The sequence below is a fragment of the Halichoeres trimaculatus genome, unplaced genomic scaffold, assembly GCF_033239565.1.
Source record: "Halichoeres trimaculatus isolate MK-OKI-2021-1 unplaced genomic scaffold, fHalTri1.1 fHalTri1_scaffold_6, whole genome shotgun sequence".
Taxonomy (NCBI): Eukaryota; Metazoa; Chordata; class Actinopteri; order Labriformes; family Labridae; genus Halichoeres; species Halichoeres trimaculatus.
The window spans coordinates 11,190,417-11,209,052 of record NW_027437184.1 but is presented as its reverse complement, the minus strand read 5'-3'; the positions used below and the strand labels follow the sequence as shown (position 1 = coordinate 11,209,052).

The 18,636-nt window shown below is 41.0% G+C and overlaps 1 protein-coding gene across 3 annotated transcripts in view; it reads right to left on the bottom strand.

Annotated features, from left to right (window-relative positions):
- The window catches only part of sgcd (sarcoglycan, delta (dystrophin-associated glycoprotein)), a 362,364-nt gene that overhangs the window by 12,824 nt on the left and 330,904 nt on the right, over positions 1–18,636 (bottom strand). For all 3 annotated transcript variants that reach the window (XM_074672035.1, XM_074672036.1, XM_074672034.1), the window contains 2 exons: positions 17,100–17,172; positions 5,134–5,257 (listed from right to left, as the gene is read on the bottom strand). In XM_074672035.1, the coding sequence (XP_074528136.1) occupies positions 5,134–5,257; positions 17,100–17,172 (197 nt within the window). The remainder of the gene's footprint in view (positions 1–5,133; positions 5,258–17,099; positions 17,173–18,636) is intronic.

The following is an 18,636-nucleotide window of genomic DNA, read 5'->3' as shown; positions in this document are numbered from 1 at the left end:
TCTAGAAGTCTTAAATTTGGATATCCTGGCTTTGGATATCCTGACTTTGGGCATCTTGACATCCTGACTTTGGAAGCCTTGACTTTGGGCATCTTGACATCCTGACTTTGGAAGCCTTGACTTTGGACATCTTGACTTTTGACGCCTGGAATTTGGACGTCTTGATTTTGGACATCTTGACTTTTGGACATTTGGTTATCTTGACATCCTGACTTAAGAAGTCTTGGCCTTGGACATCTTGAACTTTGGTTGCTTTGGATTATGACGTCTTGACCTTGGAAATCTTGAATACAGATGTGTTTACTCTACCGGTCTTTACTTTGGACATCTTGTTTATGGATATCTAAATTTAGACTTCTTGAGTTATGATTTTGGTCATTTGGATATTCTGAATTTAGAAGTCTTGACCTTGGACATCTTGACTTCGAACATCTTAACTTTGGATTTCTTGAATTTTGACATCTTGACCTTGGAAATCTTGAATATGGACATCCTGACTTTTGTGGTATTGACTCTAGAAGTCTTGAAATTTAATATCCTGACTTTGGATATCCTGACTTTGGACAGCTTGACTTTTGATTTCTTGAATTTGGACGTCTTGACTTAGGACATCTTGACTTTGGACCTCTTGACTTTGGATATCCTGACTTCGATCATCTTGAATTTGGATGTCTTGACTTTGAAGTCTTAACTTTTATTTTTTTACTTTTGAAGTCTTGACTTTAGACGTTTTGACTTTGGAGGTCCTGACTTTGGCCTTTTGTCTAAACTGCTAAATATGAAACATCTTTGACTTGCTGACATGCGCTTTCTGGAATTCAGACCTAACGGCTGACTTAAAAGAAAACACTTTGAGGATACTGGTTTTGATTGAGACAGACATGTGCACAAGTGCTGAGTGTCCACAAAAGGCTGTCTACAGAAACCGCAGAAATCATGTACACACCCAAAAAGCCACTCTTTACAGCAGGAATAAACATGTTAAAGCTGGGTCCAGAGAATAACTTTGGTCTAAAAAGCTGTTCTGTCCTCTCCTCTCAATAAAGGCCCAAAAATAAACTTTGAAAAATGTCTAACTCCCCCTTTGTTTGAGAATTGTCAGATTGCAACCAATCACGTGACGCTGATGATCATAAACGTATTAAATCATTTTTGTTCGTTTCACACTTACAGAAGGTTTCATACACTTTATGTATTCATATTTATATTTTTTCAGATGAATAAAACCACCATTGTTCTACAGAAATAGAGGCACAGAAGATCTCTGCCAGGATTGTTTTAGTCCTCCAACATTGTCTCCTCAGGACAGATTCCAGCACTGAACTGATTGTTGGTTGGCGGTGTTCTGGCACTGTTCAGAGCCCATTACACAATCAGTGTATATGTTTACCGCCAACCCATTCTCACTCCCTCAACTCATCAAAAAGGACTCAGAATGGGGCCCAGCACAAGCCTGACTTTTGATGAGTTTAGTTCTGGAAGTCTCCTTCATGCATAAACGGATCTTTGAGGTGTTTAGGTAGAGTATGCAGCCACAGGGGAGCTTAAATGCTCAGTTAGACTCTGGTCCTCAAAGGTCGGCCAAATTACATCTCCACTGCAGGAGGTGTGGTCTGCTGAGCTTACGACCACGTCATGGTGTGCACATAGTGTGTGTGAGTGTGTCTGAGCCTTGTGTCAGAGAGGCTTCAGGGAACAACAGCGTCTGTGTGAGAGTCTATTTCTGGTTTGTGGGTCTCTGAAGACCAAAGCTGCTCTGTAATTGGTGTTCAGGGGTCGAGGGAGGCCTGAGGAAGCAGAGAGTGTGTGTATTTGTTGGAAAAAGGTCTGACAAATGGACATTTGCAACACTAATGGAGCACAAGACGTGTTTCTAATTACATGAATTGACCATCAGGAGTTCAGCAGCCTCATTTTGGACCACACGGCCATGACAAATGTAAGTTTAAGGCGATGTGGGTGGGGCTTCAGAGCCACTTTTAATTGGACTTAACTGAATCCAAGGGCACCTTCCTGAAGCAGCGTGCTTCTCCTTGTCCGCCTTGTCCGGCTGCTTTCAGCCGCCTGTCTTAATGTATGTAAGTGTTTTTGCAGGAAACTTTTAAACACTTCCTTCTCCCTAATCCTCCCTCGCTGATTTTAACAGATCTGACACGACAGGACTGCTGCAACATAAGGTGGGAAATCCTTTTATCAGCGCAGCCAAGCGTGATGAACGCGAGGAATGATGTGTGTAACGAATTAAGGGACGGTTGAAGGAATTTAGGAGCAGGGAGGAAAGGATGAGAGAAGGGGAGGAAGTGGCATGTCAGTGGATAAGCAAGCAGGAAGAAGACAGCGTTCAGAGAAAGTTAGAGACAGAAAGAGGACGCAGGAAGAAGGGGGAGGAAGGGAAACAAACTTCTAAAAGCTGTAAAGACAACTAAAGTGAAGATAAGGAGAAATCAATCAACTTCTACCCTCCGTTCATCCCCTTCACTGTGAGGCTGGAACTGATTCTGGTGGACGGCCAGTATGTGGGAAATTGCCACCAGCCAATTAGCCCAACACTGCTCCATGCTGGCTGCAGGATCTCGCTATTGTTTGGATTGTTTTGGCTAAAAATAAGTTTGGACGGGAGGAATATTGAATCGAGATAGAGCTGTGTTTGCCAGAATGGCTGGAGGACAGAAAGTTAATTTCCCAACTCGCCTGTCCAAAAGAGAGCAAGGGATTTTATCTTTGTGCATGTTTGATTTAACAGGATGGCCTCTGCTATTTTCTGCACATCACTTGAGCGCTCTTTTACGCGTGAGCTTTCAACATTTTCTACATAATTAGAGCTATTTGGGACTTACAATCCTGCAGAATTACCTTTTACATGTGTAGCTGACAGAGGGAGAAGTCGTGCTTATATTCATCCAGCATAGGTTGCAGCTGCTAATGGAGCTGATAATGGTTCAAACATTCACTTTGCAGAAAGAGGATGAGAGAAAAAGTTTGCATCCAGATTGGATCAGTCAATTCAGCCACTTCTGCAACCCTCACTGACGGTAGGGTGTATTATTTATTGGTTATAAACCAAGGACAACAAATCATAAAGTAACTAGGAAACATGGCACAAGGTGACACGTTGAAGGGGGGGCAAACACCAAGGCCTTTTCATACACTCTAAAAAATGACTTGATAAGTTATGTCATCCAGCTCCATAACACGCAGAACATTATTAATGTGAGTACATATAACTGAACTATCTTACTTTAAAGCTACATGATATTACTACACTGCAAATACACAATAACATTATGTTAGATTTACTAAATCCACATTAAGCTAACTTAAAATGACTGAGTTCAACTAACTTAACACATAATAAACATTATTAATGTGGTAGGTATGAGTGAAAGCAACACCTTAGTCATGCTGGTTAAAACACAAAGTTAAATAAATACTAGGGTTGTCAAAGTTAAAGCATAAATCAGATTAATCTCATCATCATAATTAATCTGATTAAAAATTTTAACTCAATTAACTCATCTGCTGTGCAGAATGACTCAAAATCCCTGAAATGTCACTGGCAACACATTTTAGACAATTTGTCCAATTAGATTTGAGTACAAAAATAAAAAAGATTTTAAAAAATAGTCCCCCAACATAAAGTACTGTACACACTCTGCAGGAGGTGTTTTAATTTCTGCTTCTGGGCTTCACTAAATCTACCTCAGACAAATTGACACAATTGCCAAGTGGACTGCAACAAACTCAAGACCGATTAATATTGTTGAGGACATGGTTTTTACAAAAGTTTTTCAAGTTGCCGCTCAAGATGCATTATACAATGCTCTTTCAAGAAGCACAACGTTTTTTTTGTTAACATGAACTTTCAGAGGTGTATAATTAACACGTTAACTGCAAAAATAATTCCTTTTCCTTGAGTCTGTTTACTCATGCAAACTGAAACATGATTAATATCCACAGAAACCCTAGACTAATCTGATTCAATATTGTAATAGTTTAACAGCACTACTCAAAACAAAATTGAGTCAATTGTAGCATTTTAATAGATTGCATAAATAGACTTTAATAAGCCCAAGGGACACATGTGATTAATCATTATAAACCCCAGAACAGACATGTGATTAACTAGGTTATTTTTTTTAATCACTTGACCGCACTAATAAATATATTACATTTTGTTTTTTCAATTTTTTAAATTGTAACCATAAGTGAGGAGAGAATGCTGTGGATATGAGACCCTGCTGTACAATGTGTGATGCGCAGGTAGGGCACAGACCTGCTGTTTGCACTCCATTCTAAATGCCACCCAAGAGTTGATCAGTTAAAGTTACCTGAAAAAGACATTTCTGATTAAATTCTTTTAAAAACTTCACAAATTGAAAGGTCTATGGTCTGTACCATAGAGCTCAGACACCATCCAAGCCAAGTTAAGCAAAAAACAGCCGGTCTGTGCCACTTGGAGCAGGAGCAGCCAGTTCATGCCACAGCAAGCACAGACAGCAATGTAGACCAACTCCCCGGCGCTGCATAATAATATAGGGTTCAATATCCACCACTGAAACTATTTTCTTAAAATGTAAAGAAGCAGTTTGAAGTTTGGATACAGAGAATATTTAATTGAAAAATAAGGAAACTATATTTTAGCCTGTCTATACTTTGATTTGGATTTATTCAAGATGATGATATGAAATGAAAAGTTTAGTTTCTCATTGTAGAGTATCTTTGTATGTGTGTTGATTTTAACTGAGGAGGTTATGTTTGTTTGAGTTAACTGTGTTTTGTGGCCTTGAAATCTGTGACTGTGATCTTATCCCTAAGAAGCGTTAAGTTTTCAATCAAAGAATTTAGTAATTTTGAGACAACAAAGTTACATAAAAAGAACAACATCATTAATTCATTTCTCAGAGTGTAGCTCTGCCTCTGGCAGGCCTCCACAGGGCTGGCCAATCAGAGTAAAGGGGGTTTGTGGAGCTGGGAGCCTCAAAGATAAAGCAGCTAAAATAAGGCAAGGCTGGAATAAGGCTTTTCTGACACATCTCAATCATGATAAGATTACTATGGTGCCCCAGGAGGGACAGAATAAAGACTTGAAAGAGCAAAACACCCTGGCTTTAATGAACACTCATGGTTACAGACCTCTCCATCTTTGGACTCCAGTCTCAGCTCGTTCCTGCAGATGGCTTGGATGTCCCCGGCCTCGGCCAGGATCTGGATGCCTTTAGGAGCCTCCATCAGCAGAGATCGGGTTGGAGACTCCAGCCTGAGGTTGAAGACAGAAACAGATCTTTGAGTGCTGGATGTGTGAACCAAAAATAATCAGACTGGATCAAGATGAAGAAATGTAAGCTTCAAAAGCACCCATGGGTTTTATTTGTTATCATTCTGTGAGGAAAATTCACTTTGGCCTCAATTTTATATTTTCAATATTTCAATTTAACCTTTTCAAAATTTGAGAATTTCTCATTTACAGCTGTGCTGGTGTATTGATATTTTGTTCTGACACTTTGCAGGACAGATTTTTATCACTTTTACAACAATATAAACACTTTAAGTTGATTACAGCCACCATGTTTTTGGTTCATTCCTTTAAATGATTTCATTTGTGGGGGAAGATACAATTTGGAGATATAACACTTTTTGGTTCAGTAAATATCTTAGAGATCAGGAAATCAGGGGTATTCAACAACAGCAACAAACAGACTTTTACACTCCTGGATATATGAAAAGACCCACCTCTTTAAAAACATGAAAGAATCCAGCTATAATACAAACTGCAGATGACACATTTTGATGGATAAAACTTGTACACTGAATTTACTTCAGCAGAAATTATTTAACTAAATAAATCTTAAACTTGGTAAAATAAACCTTTAAAAGAAAAGAGAGCAGGCCAGAGTCCCAGGCTAGGGTCTTTCAACGACTGCTTTTTGAGGGGTCATCCAACCACTGGATAGCAAAGTTTTAGAACCCAGTTAGTCAAAGAAAGCTAAAATGTGGACTCTTACGTGAATACAAAGGTATTAAAACAACCACTTTTCAGCTGGAATATAAATGAAGTGAGTTTGACACCAGAACGCTTCAGCCTGCACGCTGACGCTGCTAACATATCTGTGAGAAATTAGAAGTTAAACTCAGCCCATTCCTTCTCACTATTCAAATCAGAGACACAAGACGACCATAACATGAAGCTGCGCAGGTGTCAAAGCCCTTCATAAGACTCACACCTGAACACAAAGTCTCTGCTGGCCTCATGTCGTCCTGTTACAATGTGGATAAGGAACGATGTTTCTCCACAGGGAGAGTGTGCACTGATATCTCTGAAATGCCGTTTGCAGCCAGAGGATTGAGGGGCTTTTGTTTCCGAGCTAATAGCAACAATCAACGGTTTCACATGTAGACCCATAGACACTGTAAAAACCAAAGTGGAAACAACACATTAGAGCAGGTGTCTCCAACAAGCAGTGACCAGTGTTCAAATGAGGAACTGCAAAAAGCATGCAGTTCATTTAGCATTCAGTGAGCAAAAAACATTTAACTCAAACTGTTTTTGTAAATAAAACCAGAATGTTTTATTCAGCTCAGCATCCTCAGCATTTTCAATTTCTTTCTGACATTTCCACATTAGTCTTGACATTTCAATTCAACAATTCTCCTTTATGCCCCGCTTTTTGACTTGATTTTTGTCTTCTTTTGCTCTGTGTTCTAGAGATTTTCTCACCTCTTTCTTTAAATTTCAACGCTGAATTTTCATTTCATTTCTTAAACTCAACTTCTTGATTCCATTCAGACAGTTTTACTTTACTTTCGGCACAACACGTTCATTCAGTTTAGTCTTGTGTTTGACTTTGTCAACTTTTTCCAAAATTGTTTCACCTTTTTTCTAGCTCTATCAAAGTCTGATACCCCTCCCCTGATACCCGGTTGCATCCATTTGTAAGTTGAAGGATGTTGGCTCTTGTAATTCACCCGGCAGGGGGGAAAGAGATGACAGCTGAGAGCTGACGAACATGACTGAAGACAAAAAGCTTCCACTGATGAGGAGAGGGAGCAAGTTCCCAAATTAAAACTTTAATCTGTTTTGCGTTACCTCGTCCCGGCGGAGGGTTAAGCTTTCACACGTATTAACAGCAGTGTTTGTAATGTGCTGATTAATTAAACACACATCACTGAATGACTTTTCAGAGCCTTTGTTTTAATCTCCTACGTTGTGTTTGGTTTTTGTGATAAGACATTTAAAAGAGGTGTTGAAATAAATTGGATTAACTTCTTCTAAATGTATCTGAGCATCTGTCACTCTGTCAGTTTGTTACTCTGTTTAAGCCTCAGACTTCTTACTCTGACATGTTTCAGCTTCCTCAGAGAAGTCACATGACGCTTTGGCATTGTTAGCCAGCTCTGTCGCATCTTCTGGCACACTTCCTTGGTTTTTGGAAGGCATCTTGGGATATTATTTGTTGTAATTTGATAATTTATAAAAGAAAAAGATCGATTCCTGATCCTGCTGCCTTCCCAATTCAACACTGGTGTCCATTTTTCTCTGAGTGGATGACCTTGGCCTTCACCAGTCTCTAACTTCATCTTCAGTGGTCTGAAATGTGTTTCATTGGACTGTTTTTTTTTCTTTTTCTTTTTTTTTAATACTTGACTGCATAGGTACATGTTCCAGGTGTTTCTCTCTCATAAGGGGCTCCACAGAAAGCACTGTCTGTTCACCCCCTGTGAGAAGAAATTAAATTAACAGCACCAAAAGTGTTTTTTTTCTTCATGGTTTAACTCAGTATCTGTCGTTGTGTGAGAGAGGCCAAAGCCAGGATTCACTTTAGTTACACATTACAGAGCTTGGCGTATCATCAGAAGCCCCATCATTCAGACGGCCCTTAAATCGAAGGCCCCGTAATCAAAGTATTGGAAGGCCTGTTAGTCAGAAGACCAGTCAGTAAGGAAATAAGTTTGGATCAACTAAATCCAAACAAATTTTCTAGCTAAAAGACCTTCTGACTAACAGGCCTTCTGATTTTCTGACTAAAAAGCCTTCTGACTAACAAGCCTTCAACTTTTCTGACTCACAGGCCTTCTAGATCTTTGTCTAACCGGCCTTCTGGTTTTCTGACTAACAAGTCTTCTAATTTTCTGACTCACAAGCTTTTGTGAGTAACTAACATTCCAATTTTATGACTGACAGGCCTTTTTAAAACAGGGCAGATCCCATTACCTGTTAAGGATGTGTCTTTTTTGGATAGTCTACTGAGTTTACAGAGTTTGATTGTTGTCACCTTTCAAACTACAAATAAATACATATCTCACTTTGCATCATGGGAAAAAGATAACAACACTGCTAGAAGTCTTTGGCCCAAAGTTACATCAAACTGAAATATATACATGGTTTACAGCTGCTGTCAAACTGAGCAGCCATACCAGACCACTAAAGGGGCCCTGCCTTTAACTGGGACAGGGTTTTATTTAAAGTTGTACAATCAATGAGTGTTATACCCAGGTTTTCCCAGCCTAAATTTCAGTGCCAGACATCCCCAAGAGCTGAGATAGTTTGTGTTTAACTTTTCCTGCAGAATTTGATCAAATCTGTAATTTCAAGGTCGAAAAATGATGGCACCACTAAAACCAACACCTCAGGAGGAATACAGGTATGAAATACAAAATTCTGTACTCCTTCCAAAAACCTCCCTTCCTACTCTCCTCCTTCCTCTCTCCTCCTCAGGGAGACAGGAATATGCAATATTTCCTCCTGGGTTTTATTTTTATTCATTTTCTCCTCAGTCCTTGGTGTACCTGTGAATTGAATCCATCTAATATTGTTCCCCTGTATCCTTCACCTTTATTTCTGTCTCCTAATAAAAACACTTCTCATACGTCATAAAGTCCCTGATTTAACTGGAAACTTTCATTGAAAGCTGCAGTTTATGTATAAAACCTGAATTTAAAGCTTCCTTGACACCCTGCTGTTGTGTCTCTGCTCTGACTATGTATTAACTTTGTTCTGTTATCTATTTTTGCCTTTACACCGTGTTTCTTTTCTTTATTTCCCTCTTGTCAGCTGCTTCTTTTACAGCTGCCACAGTCAATAAAGCTCCGTCTTGTTGTCTTTCTTGTCCTCCCTCCCACTTTAGTACATCTTATCATTCCTGTTTCTTTTCTTGGCAGCGTTTCATATCTACGTCTCAGATCAAAGGTTAATAACTTTCCCTCGCTTCCTGCTCATATCGCGCGCGTTCAGACAACAACAGAAATGATCAGAGGCTTTTTGACATGACAGAAATTGTAAACTGTGGGCAGCGTTTATTCTCCTTTTCCTGTGCATGTGACTCTTTTATCTTTGAAGGAGACGCCTCTGTGTCTTTTGTTGTGTGAACACGGCGGTGAGAACAGTTTGGAGTCATAAATATAAAAGTTACAGCAAACTATAACGGGCTGCCATCGAGCCAAGCTGACAATCTGAGGTTAAATGGCAATCTCTTCTGGTTCCAGTGTGGATGATTGCTTCGCAGGGCTTTGTGACCAGGCGGGAAGATGACCCATACAGTCTGCTGAGGAGCAGATCATCCTCTAAACACTGAGATGAGCTGAGGAAGAGGAGGAGACAGGGAGAGAAGGAGCCGGTGTAACTTTAGAGAAGGCAGAAAGAGGTGCATGGGGTGACAAAAGTAGAAGTAATCAGGAGATGAGGAGGAGGGATGAAGGTGGATCGAGGTAACAGGAGTAGCAGGTTAGATGCAAAGTGAGGTTGAGGTGAGGAGGAGAGGAAGTGATGAAGGAGAGGAGGCCGCTGACAGGAAGAGTTGAAATGAGGTGAGAAGGAGCTTAAAACAGCTTTGACTGAACCTCAGGTCAGGTTGTCGCACAGTGTCATGACTTCTTCTCTAATGATTCAAAATGGGATCTGGAGCAGCCCAGGAGCTGCTGCTGAGGCACGATGGGATGTGTCTGCAGACAGACAAAGAGCCCAAGATTACATACCAGGGGTGCAACAGAACATCAAACTTTTTTTCTGTAAGTTTTTTATATGTTTTTATTAAGATTAAGGAGAAAAAGGCAAAAATCTCTTTGGCGTTGATTGCAGTGACTCATGAAGTTAGAGACCAGACTTGTGGCACACGCACTGCTGCCTTCGTCATTGTGAAACATCTGTTTACATGAAGTAGATCTCATCAGATTCAGCACAATGAGACACAGAAAACACTACTAAAACTTTGGAGACTTTGTGGCCCATGTTCAGTCAGTTTAGTCCGACACAGCTCTCTAACACCCTGCTATTGTTTAAAATGACTGTCAAGAGAAGTGGTCACAGCAATTATCCACGTATACATTCGTGTGACGTATACATTCAGCATAGTCAAGATCGAGCAGGACAGGAAGTCGTGATCAGAAATTACCTAAAAACACCCAGTGACTTTCAAAATTAAACAGACCGTGTCAAAATCAGTTTGTATTTAGCTTGACTATGATAATAAACGGACATAATGAGCAGAGCCAGACCAGGAGTCAACAGGTTTAAGGTTTTACAGTCCAACATGAAAGAAGAGAGACTTATCAAAGAAGAGGGAAGCGCGAGGACTCCTCGGTCTGTGACTCCAGCTGTCTGTCAGTCACGCTGCTTGTCGGACTGAACACACAGCCGGTGTAAGTTGACAAACGCAGTCAACACGCAGTGCAATAGAGTCGCACTGCAGATGTATCTGGTGTATTTCAGGCGTTAGGCCCATCATCCACATGAAACTGCTGTTTTATGTCTCTAAAACTGATGTTTTCTGTAAACTCGAGCCAAAGTGAAGACTGAGGAAATTCTTGTTTCATGGTTTTGTGTATACACCGGGAAACAGAGATTGTAGTTCTCAAACGTCACATCTGAATGATGGGGGTTTATTCTGATTGGCTGACATGGGTTTCACGTCTGAAAAGCACTGCTTCATATAGGCATGCTTCAAACCCCACTTATCTGAAGATTTGGAGGGTTACATGTGGAAGAGAGTATTTTTAAAAAAGAATGAGGAGGATATTTGTTTCTTAAAATATCCGGCTACATATGGACAAGGCCCAGGACTCCAGTTTCCATGATCATTATCCTCTCACTGAGCAGAGCTAATGTAACCTCACTCTTCATTTTATTGATAGACTCTCAAGTTTGAACAGACCACTGCAGAACAACTGCTGCATGTGGGTTGGATTAACATTATCCACAGTTTAACCTGTGTTTTAGTCCATGCTGTCTCCTGCTTGCTCCAGGATCACTCTCCTGTTTTTGCTTTCTTCTACTCTGACCTCCTTTTTTTAGCTTCAGTGTCCACCATTACTACGAAATAAATCAATGAAATCCTTTACAGCAGAGAAAAACACATCTCTTTTGTCTGTACTAAACTTTGCCACAATAAACCAAATGTGACTCCAGTCTTGCTCCTTTTTGTTACAGCACCAGATCAGATTCAGATGGTTTCTATTCAAGCCAAAAAGTCAACTCACAACATATCCACTCTATTGTGTTCCGGCTGTGCCCCAGCTACAGCAAGTCAGAACCCCGTTGCATCAGATACTCAAGCCTCCTATTTTTTTCTGGAGGCACGAACAGTGCTATTCATCTTGACTCAAACATCAAACTGACATAAAGAGCAGAGCCAGACCAGGAGTCAACACGTTCAAGGTTTTCAGGATGGGAAACCAGGCAACTCCTCAGCCTGTGCCACTAGCTGTCCAGAGGTGCTGATATGTGCTGGACTGAGCACACAGATGGTGTGAGTTGATGGAGGAGAGGGCATGCATTTCATTTTGAAATGATTCACTCAGGTGCTGATGATCTCATTTTAAAACCTTGATTATGAAGTGGCAAAAATTAAAAGATGAGAATATTTCAGATAGTGCTCACAGTGACTGATTCAAAGAGAAAAAGCTGTTTTCAGATCAGAATGTGATTCTCTGTGAGCCTCCGGCTGTAGAAATATGTCCCAAACATTTTCCTTTCATGATGACATTGATTTTGCTTTGAGCGTCTGTCCTTCACTGCAGTTTCAATCTCAGCACGTTAATGTTCTCATGTCGTGAAGACGTCAGGGACCTGAAGCCTGCGTGTACGGGATGAGCCCCGGGATGGAGCGACTCTAATGTGAGTCCATCAAACTTTTCATGAGGTGAAAACTTCTGGAGCCTCAGCACGACTCATTTCACCTTTAGAAAGAAATTAACCTCCTGCTTCCTCTCTCTCTGTCCTCCTCCCCACTTTCTCTCTTATTGCTTCATATTTTCATTCCTGTTATCTGTGCTTGGAAATGGTCAGGACATAAATCACGCCGCACTATCAAATTCACCCACACTACCGTCCTGCTTTCACAAACGCATCCGTCTGATGCAAGGACACATCTTGTTGACAAGGCATTACCACGCAGATGGATGTGACGCTTACAGTTTCCATAAAGCAGTGACAGCTCAGCGCTGGGTGGGGTGTGTGTGTATGTGTGTGTGTGTGTGTGTGTTTGGGGTTAATGTGATATCCTCAAATAGGATTTGAATCCTCGATTGCTACCTGCCAAGGGGTTGGGAGAGATTAGAGCGAGATTAGATTTTAGCCATGCTCCGGCGCGCTTGCTCTCCTCTCTGACATAATTGGATGGTTTGTTCCATATTTCATTCTCAATTGGCTGCTTGTCACAAAAGATGCAAAACGCAGCGAGCAAAGGAGGAAACATCTCTGTGGATGGAGACTGGTAGATTACACAGGCGATCACATGATGAGAGGTTGTGGTGATGGTCCTGATGATATGGTGATGATTTTCAAAGAGAAGCAGAGGTGATTGATGAATCATAGATGCTCTCTGTTTGTCTTCAAAGTCCTTCTAGTCGACCTCCAATTCCCGCAGCACTGCTTCCTGTCACATTAGACTCTATATTTTCTCTCTTCTGTCACAGAATATGTTTTACTTTCACTTTATCTCCCTCTGTCTGTTTCTGTGTCCTTTCATCCTTTGGTCCTCTCTATCTCTTGTTCTTTAATCGTCACACTTTGTACTTTTGCCGTCTAGATTTTATTTTAGATCCAAAGTCACTTTGTAGATCTCTCTTTCAGATCTGGATCAAAGAACGTCTACTGTATGCAGAAACATAAAAACCAGGCACAAAGCAGTTCTAACAAAGTGGAGCTGTTTCATGAGGGACACTGGAGAGGTTTTAAAACAGATTGTTTATCGTTGTTGTTGTGCAGCGAGTTTATTCAATCAGGCCATGCACAAAATTAACTATTCAGCAGCATGTGTTGATGCAAATATGCTGGAATAATTTGTGTGTCTGAGTCTCTTATACCCCATGAACACCATTTGACCATTTTAAACTTAAAATCTAAGAAAAACCTCATAAAACCAAACAAAAACTGACTTTTTGCAATGCATTTCAATGGACGCACGAGCAGAGAATATCCACCGCACTGTGATTGGATCATCACATTAGAGGGTGGGACTTAGCCATAGGTTAATTGGGACGAATGAAAGAGCTGACAGAGAGGTTGGTTTTTCGCACTAACAGTTAATCCTCCCATCACTGGCCTGATTTAACCAAACACCAGTGACAGGAGATCCAGATTATGACGTGTTGATAAACCCTGTCAGTGAGTCTGAAGATCTCAACATTAAGAATTAGAATCAGAATCAGAATCAGCTTTATTTGCCAAGTATTTCCAAGAATACAAGGCATTTGACTCAGATTTAAACTGCACTCTCTCAGTACAAATGTTGTGGATAGAAAAACACTGAGAAACACTAAATATTAAAAACAGTAAAAAAATAAAACTTGAGTAGTAGGAGGAAAACAATAATAATTACAATATTAAAATAACAAACTTTGTACAGAGTAGAATAAAAATACATACACAATTTAAGTTAAAAGTTGTGCACCGAGTAGATGTCAGAATATGCAATTGGCAAAAAAAAAAAAAAAAAGAAACATGAATGTGCTGTAGCTGTACATGAGGTAAATAAGATATTGTTCTATGACAGGTTAAGTGTTAATCAGTGTGACAGCCTTGGGGAAGAAACTGTTCCTGTGTCTGGATGTCTTGACACACAGAGCTCTGTAACACCGGCCAGAGGGGGAGCAGTTTAAACAGTTTGTGTCTGGGGTGTGAAGGGTCTGCAGGGATGTTACCAGCCCGCTTCCTGGTCCTGGACCGGTATAAGTCCTGGATGGAGGGCAGGCTGGCTCTGATGATTTTTTCTGCAGCCCTCACAGTTCGTTTTGGTCTCTTCCTGTCGTGTTTGGAGGCTGAGGAAGACCAAACCGATGATGAGCAGGTCCTGGGGCAGGTTGAACTTCCTCAGCTGTCTGAGGAAGAACAACCTCTGCTGTGTCTTCTTCCTGATGGAGTCTATGTGGGAGGTCCACTTCAGATCCCGGGAGATGGTGGATCTCAGGAACCAAAAGGAGTCCACAGTAGACACAGTGTTGTTAAAAATGGAGGTGGTGGGGTTCTCCTGAAGTCCACTGTCATCTCCACAGTCTTGAGCGGGTTCAGCTCCAGGTTGTTCTGACCACACCAGAGGACCAGCTGTTCCACCTCCTGTCAGTATGGGGCCTCATCACTATCTTGGATAAGACCAATGATGGTGGTGTCGTCCGCTAACTTCAGGAGTTTCACAGAGAGGCCCCCTGAGGTGCAGTTATTGGTGTAAAGGGAGAAGAGCAGTGGGGAGAGCACACACCCCTGGGGGGCGCCGGTGTTTACTGTCCGTGTGCTGGATGTGATGGACCCAAGATGTTAATGAAGTTACAGAGTTTTGTGTTTTATGTCTGGAGGGCTCACAGCATCCTCGAGGGCGGATCACACCTCGGCTATCACCTGTTTGAACTAATGCTACAGGGTCTATAAATCAAACTCTAACAACCTTTATCTGAAAGCAATCGTTGTACTCAACACTGACTTTGCAATTTTATATATGAAGGGGAGTTTGCACTGAAAGGTGCACACTGCATGTGAATAATAAACTCAAAATCTTGGTATTTTAAGAAACAAAAGCCAGGTATCTGCATTTTGTCACTTTACAAACTCTTCACTAATTAACACACCTATCTCCTGGTGTATCCCTCTTTTCCTTCTTTGCTGTAGCATTGTTGGTTTTATAAAGTCACCATCCTTCCTCATTATGTCAGTGTCACTTAAGGCTAGGAGAAAAAGGAAATGATCACCAAATGTTCACTTTACTGTGAGCGCCTTCAGCGCATAAGGCAGAAGTTTGATTGATATCATCCAGCTTTGAAAACAGGAAAATGATGAATCTGAAACACTGATTTCTGGTCACATATCAGTGTTCATGGGTCTGAGTCTGACCTGTTTCATCCTCTAACTTTAACCTTTTCGAGACATCTGATCTTAACAATGGTTGTTCAGGGGTCAGCATAAGGTACCTGGTCTGGACATTACAAAACAACATCCACTAATCTCAAGTGGAAAACTATACTTGCATCTCAGCAAATGGTAAGCACAGAGGGGAGGCTGTCACCCCCTTTCTGGTCCAAATTTTGAAAAACTTGCACATTAGTGCCCTCTTGGGAGCCAAAATGTGCACCAAAGTGTTCCCCAGGGAGAAAAAGGATGCACCTAAATGCCCTCTTTGGAGCAAAATCACATTTCAGTGCCTTCTTGGGACTGAAATGTGCGCTAAAGTTCCCTCTTGGGAGTTGAAACACACTTCATTGCCCTCTCAGGACCCAAAACCTGGGCCAAAGTGCCCTCTTGGGTGCAATAACATACTGAATCGCCCTCTTGGGGGCAAAATATGTGCTAAAGTGCCAGATTGGGAGCCAAAACTTGAGCTTTAGTGTCTTCCTGTTCCCTTTGTTGGATGAAAAAACAAGACCCACGTTTGGGTGACCTGAGCTCCTCCCTGCCAACATCTGTCCCCACCCTCATCAGGAGGATCAGACCAGTCAGTGTTTTTGTGGTGAGATAATATCTCAGCTGATGTTTTCATTATTCAAGGCCCATGTAAATAGAATCAGAATCAGAATCAGAATCAGATTGGTTTTTATTTACCAAGTATCTCAAGAATACAAGGAATTTGACTCCAGTTTAACCACACTCTCTCTGTACAATTGTAAATACACACAAAATATTACAAAATAGGAAAAAAATAAAGCTTAAGCAGTGAGAAAAAATAATGATAAAGAACTTTGTACAAAGAAGAATAAAAATATATTCACATTTAAGTTAAAATAAAATAAAAATAGTGCACTGAAAGGATGTCAAAGAACTGTGCAAGTTGCAAAAAAAAAAAAAAAAAAAGAAAGGAAAGGAAAGGAAACATGATTGTGCAAAGAGAAACAGACAGGCTGTAGCTGTACATGAGGTGTATGAGTTATTGTTTTATGGCAGGGTAAATTGTTCATCAGTGTGACCGCCTGGGGAAAGAAACTGTTCCTGTGTCTGGATGTCCTGACGCACAGAGCTCTGTAACGCTGGCCAGAGCAGAGGGGTTTAAACAGTTAGTATCCAGGGTGTGAGGGCTCTGCAGAGATTTTAAAGATACTAAATCAAGTTCACATCTTGGTCCAGAGAAGGATTTTTTACAGGTAAAGCCACCTGTGTGAATGATCAATGAGAGTCTGAACCACAGTTATTAAGAAGACGAATCTGGAGAAGGCGAACTGGTAGTAAGAGTCCTGATTTCCCCTGTTTAGCCGTCACAGAGCGGTAACTCAGTGTTCCTCTTTTTTCCTCTTCTATCCTGTTAGGAGCATCTCTCTCACTCTCTTTTTCTCTCTGTCGCTCTCCCTCGCTCGCTCTGCTCTGATTGACTGTCATCACATCTGACAGCACAGGCAAGCCAAAGATGATAAACAAGACATTTACACCAAGGAGACATCCTCGGCTGTCCACACACATAAACAGGCACAGATACACAGGACAGGGGGAGAGGAAGCAGCCACACACGGTCCATCAGCTGACAGTGAATGATCCCTGTCACATAGCTGAAAACTACACCTGTGCTCAAAAGGTGGGCTGGATGTTTTTACCCCTCAGGAGAAATAAAAACTGTGATTTCACGTGGAATTTTTAGCAAAGTGATGGTTCAGATCTCACCATTTTACCTCCATGGATGCGTGCACAGACTCACCTCAGCTCTTTGAACGGCTCAGCCCTGACGTGTGGCGTCTCCAGTGATTTGCTGAACACGGCTCCTTCGGCCCCTGAAATCACAGAACACAACATCAGACGAACAGCCTCCATCAATTGAAACCACCAAGCCCTCTCATCCAATCAATGGACATAATCTCTGCAGACTCTGCCGATCTATACGCCGCTCGTCAGTGTGCGTGGCGGCTCCTCAGCTCTCTGGAACTCACTGATAACATGCACTCAGACTTGTTCTGAAGGGATGAGATATTATGGACAGTAATTTCAAAACTTTTTTACAAAGAGAAAGAACATTTTCAAAGCCTAAAAGCAGGAACCTTTTATTGTGGTAAGGAACTATTGGCTGTGAATAAAAACCACATCAACAGGTGAGCCACATGCTCATATATACATCCCTACAAAGGGTAAACAGGAAGTAATGCAACGCGAAAAACTGTCTGCAGGGACCAAAAAACAGTTTAGTGTATTTTCTGGGCTACAAGTCATCCTTTTTCATAGTTTGGCTGGTCCTATGACTCAAAGCAAGGAGTGACTTTCATATCAAATAAATGAGGTGCTGTTATTGGATACTTTTATAGACAAAGATCACTAAAATCATACATGTAGAAAATTGATGAGGAAATATCTTTTTGGCCTTGATGGCACTGTGCACTAGCAACTCTGCATCCCCAGCTTAAACAGCCTGACAGCTCTCAGTGTTTAGCACCTGATATCATGATTTAGAGAAATAAAAGTCTACTTGCGTCTTCTTCGCTCTCTGTTGTAGACAGTTTTTCTGGATTTGAGTCACAAACTAGTTACAAAACTGCGGTGACTTTTTAAGTGTGGACATTTATCTGATGGAGCTTATTTAAGCTCAAACAGCACTGGTCTATTCAACACTCACAGTAGATCAGGGGAGGGCATAGTAAGAGGAGCACAGGTGGAGAAGAGAAACTGAAACTTAAGTATGGTCACAGGTACAAGGTGCTGTTAGAAAAATATTTTAACCTTAATGTATACAAATACTTACTTATCAAAGTTATATGTAAATAGTTTTCTCTGTAAATACTGTAAACATACCAAATCAATCTAAGTAAATGTGACTTGTAGTCCAGTGCAACTTATATGTTTTTTCCTCCGGACACATTTTTTTGACTAGTGTGGCTTATATTCCAGAAAATATGGTATTATATCACATCATATGCCAACTCATTACCTTTTATCAAATCGGGATAGTAACATACATTCCCCTGATATATATCCCCTCAGTACTCTTAAGCCCAGTACCAGAGCGTTGTAGTCCAGGACTTTAAATGTGGTCTCCCCATGATTCATCACATTTTGTTTGCAGCTTTTGTCCTGATAACAGGCTTTTCCAATCTACAGGTCTGGTTTGAACATCCAGTGATTTTTAACCAGCATGCACTCACATGACAAATCTGCTCCCCATAAGAAGAGCCTCTTTTGAATGACATAATTGTTTTTGTGGTGTTAGCTTGAATGATAGCAGCGGCTGCTTCCTTCCTTGGTCCGGC